Genomic DNA, 9,510 nt, shown 5'->3' on the forward strand with positions numbered 1-9,510 from the left:
AGGCTGCAATGTAACAAAATGTGGGAAAAGTAAAGGGGTCTGAATACTTTCCGAATGCACTGTAGCTTGCATTGTTGGTCATTGTAAAGATAATCAAGGTTTTATGTGATGGAGGATTATTAAACTTGTCAAAACAACTACATACAAGCCAGTAGAAGGTAGTTGTATCTCTCAATCCTAGTCATCAATAGATCTACATTCAGATACCAAATAAGATTCTGTATTTTTCACAAATCAACATTTCATTTTTTATAACAAAAATGCTTGTTTAATGTCACACACAATACACTACTGAAATAATGAATGTATAATACATTGATAAAGAATATGGAGCACAACATTTTAGTCATTTAGCAGATGCTCTTATCCAGAGCGACTTACATGAGCAATTAGGGTTAAGTGCCTTGCTCAAGGGCACATCAACAGATTTTTCCCCTAGTCGGCTCGGGGATTAGAACCAGCGACCTTTCGATTACTGGCACATCGCTCTTAACCACTAAGCTACCTGCCGCCCGTTCTTCACAATATTGATGAATCCACAATTCTTTATAGTATTTAATCGAAAATGATTGACATAGCTTTAAACCACGATAAGCTATTGACAGACAGGGAATGTGATGAATTATGTTTTTTATGTTGCCGTGATTGACAAAATTGTGATTGGTTTTGGATCATTGTTCCAGGGTGAGAAAAGTGGGAGGACATCATCCTCATAATTTGGTCCATTGATAAATGAGTGGATGAGTGAACCATCTTTTGCATTAAAGAAAGTCACCTTCCTTTCCAGATAATGCAGATAGATACCGACTTTATCTGGAATTCCTACGTCAAGAACACGTTCTTCATCCTCCATGGCTTTAAGTCTTTGTCCATTGGATAGTCTGATCACCCAGAAGCCATCATTTGGTCTGAAAGCCAACGGCCCCTTCCTGTGAGCCGTTGCCTTGGCAACGCCAAGCACCCAGTCATCCTTCTCCTTCACATCCACCTCCCAGTAAGTCTTCAAAGCACGGCCCGTTTTGCCCAACACAAAAGGCTCTTCATCAAAACAGTTCTCAATGTCAAAGTTTCTCTGCGATGATTCACCTATCCAATGTAGTGATTTCCCATTTATCTTAAGCTTAGGGTGAGCTGTGTCCACATCCAGAGTAACATACACTGTGGAGAATAGGAAAACAACATATTTTATTCACTCATTATTTTCATTGTAATTGCATCTTTAGTGATTTAAAGATTAGGCATATAGGGCAGATAAAAAATATTTTAATTGAGTTAAAAAACAGATTCTGTTGACAGAGCGCATTACCTTCATGTGTGCGTGCTTGATTTATATCTGGTGGGGGAAAAAATAGCAAATCTATGTCTCACATTTCATATGAATATTATCTGAAGTTATATTGTATTTAAATTTGTATGCACATGGATAAGATGCCGCACTAGGGTAAGTTGGTGCAAAGTTGGTGCTTACCCAGAATATATACAGCATCATTTGTATTAATGTAGTATATTTCTCACCATTTCTAGGAGATGGTTTGAGCTGCGTTTCTGTCTGTAAAGGGTTTTCTAGCTCTGCAGTTGAGTCATAACCTTCATATCACCAAAACAATAGAATTTTCCTTAAATAATTTAAATAAACATTCTTCATCTGAAATATTTGTCAGACCATACTGTATAACTGCACATGCTTTCCATCAATTTTATGTTTTTGTTGTTTATTAAACAAAACATGCATGGATAATACGAGACCCCCCCACACACACACTTCCTCCCCTATGTATAACATAAAACACTAAAATATTGAGTCCTTAAAAATCAGAGATCATATTTTAAATCTACCAACTCTCAATTGTCTTCTTTTGAAATAATGATCCAGTAAAAGTATTTACATTAAGAGATTAAAAGCCTACCCATCTTTGTTGAATACCTGGTGCTCTGTCCTGTATAAAGTAATACAGTGTTCAATTATACATTTTCTTCTTTTGAAAGACAAATATCCACCATAACCTTTTTGTGGCAAAGAGAAGAAAACAAACTTACTCTGTTCTTCTGTTTTTGATCCACAACATCCTGTAAAAGAAAGAAAGAGTTGTGCTTATTTTACTCCAGTGCTATATTTACTATAGTTATACTGAATGTAGTAGTCAGGGGTAAATTCATGTATTTAGGGCTAATGATTTCGGTTTGTATATCGGAGCAGCTTTACCCATAGTGATGGTGGCTATTACCATGGTGATGGTGGCTATTACCATGGTGATGGTGGCTAAATAGTAACAGCTAACAATCAAGTAGTCCCCAGTATATCACATGATGTATTTAGGGCTGGATTCAATCCGTATCGCAGAAGTATTGCGGATCCGAGTTCCAGCTCGATTGAAATATAAAGGCAATGTTCCAGCGTTCGCAGAGACTGCATTAAAAGTAAATGCTGCATACAGTATGTTGGCTCAATCGGAAAATTACTGTTAAATTTGAACGCAGATCTTCCACAATACTTCCGCGATACGGATTGAATCCAGCCCTTAAGTATCTATATCCAAGCAGCTTACCCATGGTGATGGTGGCAAAATGGTCAAAGTTAAGAGTCAAATTGTTGCAGAACAACTCTGTCTTGTCCTTCTATAATACTCAGCCACGGCACCTATAAAGAAATTAGCAACCTTATTTCACGTCTGCTAGGCCTGATTCACATTGCTAACAAAAACCAAGAGACAAGTGTAAAGGAAACTATGGAAAATAGCTTGAGCAGAGAGGAAGGCAAACTTGATCTATTCTTAATGTTTTAATTGGAGAAATGCCTCTGGTCAGTCTCAAACACAGAATTGTTGTTGTGTTACCACCAAAACAAGTGGGTGATCCTGAATGGTTTTGTGATACGCTCAACTCTATGGTATTAAGCACATTCATAACTGTTTTATAACACCTCAAATGTATGTCACTTTACTTAAAGTGTCTGTGCACACTCTATAACGGCATGTGACATGGTTTTGACGCCCATCATTCCATTTCATGTAATAATGTGACACAGAGTTTGGTAAATGATATAACGCCCTATTATAACATCTGGTATGTAGACACTTATGTAGCATGTAATAACATATGACATTAGTTGTCATGCAGAATGTGTAATAGCAGTTGTTATTAACAGTTGACATAAGCGCATATGACAACAAGATGAACAATCCTATATAACACCCATTATAACTAGTTTTATAACATCTTATGCCGTTACTCATAACTATTTAAAACAACTCATTACAGCTTATGACAAATGTTATAATGTGTTGTATAGCTGTTATAAAGGCTTTATGAATGCATGAATAAGGACACTGGCAGTAAACTGTTTCTTTGGGACTCATTGGAACAAGCACTAAAATGCATTTGGTATCAGGTAGTTACCAATTGGGTACAATTATTTGAAGTATGTACTAGCAAGTACCCATTGATACCTTATAATGTCCTAGCAAATATGCAATTTATGTAACATAACATAAGGTACTACCCAAATCACTTCCTACTGTGCTAGTTCCATTCCAAAGACATTTCAATAAAGGATTAGATTCTAAAAGTGATTAGTTAGTTTCAGAAAGACAGTACTTCAGTTATCCTGTTGAAAGGGTTGTCTTTCAGGGATATTTCAAATTGCCTCAGATCAAAAGGATTATTGTTTAACCCACTAGTATAGAAGTTCAAAGTTACAGTAAAAAAACAATAACGCTGAATGGTTAGTCAACGAGAGAGAGAGAGAGAGAGAGAGAGAGAGAGAGACAGACAGAGAGAGAGAGAGAGAGCAAGATGGAATCATTTCAGGACATTATGGTGATTATTTTTCAGACACTTACCTTGTGTAAAAATAATGTCCTATTTTGTTGTATATGTATCACATATAGTCTCAAATATTATTCATACCAAGTACCCATTTACCAAATTGCTAATGCTAAAGGCTAGTGAGTGGCCATAATTATGATAACAGAAAGAGTTGATAAAGAGACAACATACTGCAGCTCCTCTGGTTAATGTGTAACCAGTCAGTCGAACCTTCCAGCAAGAATCACGTAGGGAAACTGGGAGGGTTTAATCAAGACAACAGTATCTTATTAACTTTTCAGTACAGTACTTCATAGGAAAGCTGCCCCCCCCCCATATGGCCAGTTTAGTTACTGCAAGCATTATATATACTCTATGCCAGGGGTTTGCAAACCTTTTTGGCCCACAACCCCATTTTGATATCTGAAAATCATCGGACCCCAAACATGTAAAAAACAATTAAAATAATTAACAGCGATTGTCTACTTTTTTATTTGGGGCTATGGCAGTCAATTGAAAAAACATTCTCACAGTATTTCTGATTGTCTTCTCAACTCACCATCACATACTTTTAATGTGGGGCTATGACAGTCAATTAGTCTGACATAATGTATCTTATCTCACCACCACTAATGAGATGGGTGTGCTATATGCATGTCGCGTTGGAGCTTCTCAAAGTCAGGGGGCATGGTCGACAGTACGCACCTCATCTCTGCTGTCACATCCAACCTGGATCGATATTTGGTTTTAATGCAGACGAGAGCATTGAATCCAGCTACACACAGATATGAGCTGGCGAAGGGTACCATGAGTTTTATGGTGCTTTCAAGACAAAAGAGAACTCGGAAAAATACAAGGTCAAATCATGACATCAGTGATCTGCAGGTTGGAAATTTGGAGCTCTAGAAAGAGGCCCGAGTTCCCGAGTTGGAATTCTGAGTTGGATGACCGTTCTAAACATTTTCCGGAAGTCGGAGATTTCCAAGTTCAAGTTCCAAGTTCCCTGTTTTTCTTAACGCAGCATTAATGCTCAGAGGGAGATGGCACGGTTTTCCATTTGAATCAGGAACCAAAACTCCTTCGTAGTGACCAGTGAATGCATTCGGTCAGATGACACTCAATCAGCTGTTGGATTTTCACTTACAAGCATGTCAACGGAGCCAGGATCGCAGTCAAATCGATTGGAAGTGGGTCCCAAAGTGCTCTTCCAAGCATTGGAGGTGAGCAGTCATCACTTGTGTGGGACACTTACTGTTGGTGTTTTCTGCTAGAAACATGAACAACCGGGGAAGGGGGAATAGTTCGCTTTTGAAAGACTCTCTCTCCAATAATAATTATTTCCTCTAAATGCCCTGATTCGGTCACTCATCTGTAGAATTATTTTGTATTTCCCCTGCATGCTTGTGTTCAGTTCATTCAGTTTCCCAAATATGTCTGTTACATCAAATCAAAATTGTATTTGCCACATGCGTCGAATACAACAGTTGTAGACATTACAGTGAAATGCTTACTTACAAGCCCTTAACCAACAATGCAGTTTTTTGAGGAAAAAATAAAATTAAAAAAGTGTGAAGTAAAAAATATATAAGTAAAAAATAAAGGCAAATAACTAAAGAGCAGCAGTAAAATAAAAGAACAGTAGGGAGGCTATATACAGGGGGGTACCGGTACAGAGTCAATGTGCGGGGGCACCGGCTAGTCGAGGTAATTGAGGTAATATGTACATGTGGGTAGATTTAAAGTGTCTATGTATAAATAATAAACAGAGTAGCAGCAGTGTAAAAGAGGGGGATGGGGTGGGTTTGGGGGGGCAGTGCAAATAGTACGGGTAGCCATGATTAGCTGTTCAGGAGTCTTATGGCTTGGGGGTAGAAGCTGTTAAGAAGCCTTTTGGACATAGACTTGGCGCTCGTCGTGCAGTAGCAGAGAGAACAGTCTATGACTAGGGGTGGCTGGATTCTTTGACAATTTTTAGAGCCTTCATCTGACACCGCCTGGTATAGAGGTCCTGGATGGCAGGAAGCTTGGCCTCAGTGATGTACTGGGCCGTACGCACTACCCTCTGTAGTACCTTGCGGTCGAAGGCCGAGCAGTTGCGATACCAGGCGGTGATTCAACCAGTCAGGATGCTCTCGATTGTGCAGCTGTATAACTTTTTGAGGATCTGAGGACCCATGCCAAATCTTTTCAACCTCCTGAGGGGGAATAGGCTTTGTCATGCCCTCTTCATGACTGTCTTGGTGTGTTTGGACCATGACAGTTGGTTGGTGATGAGGACACCAAGGAACTTGAAGCTCTCGACATGCTCCACTACAGCCCTGTTGATGTGAATGGGGGCGTGTTTGTCCCTCATTTTCCAGTAGTCCACGATCATCTCCTTTCTGCATCACGTTGATGTAGAGGTGGTTGTCCTGGCACCATACTGCCACATCGCTGACCTCCTCCCTATAGGCTATCTCATCATTGTCGATGATCAGGCCTACCACCGTTGTGTCATTTTATTTTAATTACACAGAAAGTCAACCAAGTCAACCAAACAGTTCCTCTCTCAATGTGAAAAATATGTCCAACACTCCCCCTCGATAACCACCAAGCCTCGGTGTGAAATAGAACATTGTCATGCTCTGATCCCATAACGCCACATAGTTTTGCGAACAGGTGTGCGCGCAGTGGATGTGGTTTGATGTAGCTTACAATCTAAGTTACCTGCTACAGTATATCTCTGAGTTTCTGTGCTCAGCTCTTTTGCCACCAGTTGCTCTCGGTGTATCATACAATGTGTCCATATGGCAGAGGGAGACACATTCATAACTAGAGTGCAGAGGCCTGCCTGCCATCCCGCCGTAGATGGAGCCCCATCTGTGCAAAAGCCAACCATTTGATCCCATGGAATCTGTTTTTTTGTCAATATAGCCATGCCGCACACTGAACATCCCCTGTGCCGTTTCATGCTCGGGAATCGTGAGACAACAATATGTCCTTGTGAATAGCCTCCCTCGACATGTATAGCGAACAAACGTCAATGCATGGGTCAGTCCTATGACATACACATATAGGAGGCAGGGCCATGACTACACCAATGAGAGGAACCATTTAAGTTCCTGCCTAGCAACAGAGATGTATTGGCTGTCTAGACGTGCAAGGAGTTGACTCCGCCCAGTGGAGGGAATAAATATATGTACTTGTGGAAACATGTCTTTGTCTTATGCAGCTGTTTGACCCAGTGGGTGAATACACTTGGTTTGAGCTTTTCCTAGTAGTCCGTGAGTTTTACTCTGTTTATTTAGAACCTAACAGTATTCAGGACAAAAAGTTAATTTCTTTGCCAAATGTTTTGCATTATTCATTTAGTGCCTTTTTACAAATAGAATGCATGTTTTGGAATATGCTTATTCTGTCCAGTCTTCCTTCTTATCAATCTGCCATTTAAGGCAGGGGTTCTCAAACCTCTCCTCGGGGACCCCCAGCCATTCCATATATTTGAACTATTCCACAGCTAGCACACCTGATTCAAATTGTCAACTAATCATCAAGCCCTTGACTAGGTGAATCAAACGAGCTAGTTCAGGGCTACAACAAAATTGTGAAATGTCTGGGGGTCCCTGAGGAGAGGTTTGAGAACCACTGATTTAGGTTAGTATTGTGAAGTAACTACTGTACAATGTCGTTTATCCATCCTCAGTTTTCTCCTATCACAGCCATTAAACTCTGTAACTGTTTTAATGTCACCATTGGCCTCATGGTGAAATCCCTGAGCGGTTTCCTTCCTCTCCAGCAACTGAGTTAAGAAGGATGCCTGTATCTTTGTAGTGATTGGGTGTATTGATACGCCATCCAAAGTGTAATTAATAACTTCCCTATGCTCAAAGGGATGGATATTCAGAGTGTGCTATCTACCAATCGGTGCCCTCCTTTGCGAGGCATTGAACAACCTCCCTGGTGTATGTGGTTAAATCTGTGCTTGAAATGTACTACTCGACTGTGGGACCTCACAGATAATTGTATTTGTGGGGTACAGAGATGGGGTAGTCATTGGTAAATCAAGTTAACCATTAATACTGAACACAGAATGAGTCCATGCAACTTATTATATGACTTGTTAATTACATTTTTAATCCTGAACTTATTTAGGACTTGCTATAACAAAGGGTTTGAATACTCAAGACATTCCAGCTTTTTGTTTTTAATTAGTTTATAAACATTTCTTAAAAACAAAATTCTACTTTGATGTTATGGATAGATCAGTGACACAAGCTGTAACAAAACAAAATGTGGAAAAAGTGAAGGGGTGTACTTTCTGAAGGCACTGTATATCATGTGTTTTATGCCTCCTGTCATCAAGGCAGTAAAATACCCACTGAGACAGACTTACTTTCCTGTGAGAATTTTGCACCTTTTAGTTTCGCACATAACCAATTATTCAGTCTTGTCTCTATGCTATTCTCAAGAGTCTTGAATTATATTATATTTGATGTGTAAAGCTTCACCTTTGTCAAAATATGTACTCATTTTACCAGGTTTCACAATTATGTAGCTGTACTTTATAAAATGTCACACACACACAAAGACACACATTCATGAAGAAATTATGACAAACAACAATATTTATTTTTTAAATGTTTTTTTCTCATTTATTTTTTTATTTTTATATCGGACCAGAAACAATCAAGTTATTTGCCTTTTTGTGAATTCCAAGATCTTCATAATCACTTTTCCAAACTGTGTTATTCTTAAGACGTTTCAGTGAGGTTAAGTTTCCTTCTCTTTAAAAAATAATACAATATAGTACAATATAGTACAATGTTTCTTCTCTTTACCAGTAGAAAACATGTAGTTGTTACAGAGTACAGAAAAATGGGACAAATGAGAGGGGAAAGGGAGCATCCCTGACTTGTGCAACGAGATAAATAAAACGAGGTCAAACATACTAGTTTTCCTCAGCTTCGTCCTCACGTACACACACTCAGAGTTATAAACCCATGAAGAGAGAGACAAACGTTTCATACTGAATAAGGAACACTGATCTTACATTTGAACCGCAACCCATTATTTTTTTCATAGACAAAAACTTCCCCCTGCTTCCATGTCTTTTCTTACCCAGGGAAATCAGTGGAGGCTGCTGAGGGGCTCATAATAATGGCTGGAATGGAGCAAATGGAATGGCATCAAACCATGTGTTTGATATATTTGATACTATTCCACTTATTCCACTCCAGCAATTACCAAGAGCCCGTCCTCCCCAATTAAGGTGCCACCATCCTCCTGTGAGTGAAATTGATTTAGGTGTTGCCCTTTGGGCGTATCACCAGACTTTCTGATCATGGCTTTGAGAAAGAGATACAGGAAGCAAACAGGAAGGGATACAACGTGTTTTTGAAGAGATGTTAGGAAACTGATGATTGGTGCCGGCTTTCGGTCACTGTTGGCTAAAGCCGAGAAAACCCAAGAATGGCAAGTAAGCTTTTACTCGTCATCGTCGTCGTCGTCGTCGTCATCATCATCATCATCATCATCATCATCATCATCATCATCATCATCATCATCGTCGTCGTCATCATCATCTTCGTCGTCGTCATCATCTTCGTCATCATCATCATCATCATCGTCGTCGTCATCATCTTCATCTTCATCATCATCATCATCGTCATCATCGTCATCTGGGTCAATCTTTCCGGACAGCACGTCCTCGATCCAGTCCTCAAGCTC

At 39.5% G+C, this 9,510-nt stretch overlaps 1 protein-coding gene across 2 annotated transcripts; it reads right to left on the minus strand.

Moving 5' to 3' along the window:
- Positions 1-228: 228 nt before the first annotated feature.
- Positions 229-4,050, minus strand: LOC311113144 (butyrophilin subfamily 1 member A1-like). 2 transcript variants are annotated; one of them, XM_084156307.1, is made up of 7 exons: positions 3,840-4,050; positions 2,547-2,638; positions 2,038-2,067; positions 1,908-1,937; positions 1,516-1,587; positions 1,307-1,333; positions 229-1,158 (listed from the first exon to the last, which is right to left on the minus strand). In XM_084156307.1, exons 2-7 carry the CDS (start codon positions 2,548-2,550, stop codon positions 632-634), a joined length of 690 nt encoding a protein of 229 aa, XP_084012433.1. In that variant the 5' UTR covers positions 2,551-2,638; positions 3,840-4,050; the 3' UTR covers positions 229-631. The 2 variants fall into 2 exon arrangements, with proteins under 2 accessions (XP_084012433.1, XP_084012432.1); XM_084156306.1 differs by lacking the exons at positions 2,547-2,638; positions 3,840-4,050 and adding an exon at positions 2,225-2,530 and having other exon boundaries at positions 252-1,158.
- Positions 4,051-9,510: the final 5,460 nt, after the last annotated feature.

Source organism: Coregonus lavaretus (assembly GCF_964263955.1).
Source record: "Coregonus lavaretus genome assembly, chromosome: 39".
Lineage (NCBI taxonomy): Eukaryota > Metazoa > Chordata > Actinopteri > Salmoniformes > Salmonidae > Coregonus > Coregonus lavaretus.

What these genes read in the sequence shown, in the direction of transcription:
- LOC311113144 (XM_084156306.1), bottom strand. Translation starts at nt 2,249, where the DNA reads ATGGTAATAGCCACCATCACCATGG. An exon ending in AATAGCCACCATCACCATGG is followed by an intron (nt 2,068 to 2,224) that starts TAATAGCCACCA and finishes TTTCTTTTACAG; the next exon opens with GATGTTGTGGATCAAAAACA. An exon ending in TCAAGCACGCACACATGAAG is followed by an intron (nt 1,159 to 1,306) that starts GTAATGCGCTCT and finishes TATTCTCCACAG; the next exon opens with TGTATGTTACTCTGGATGTG.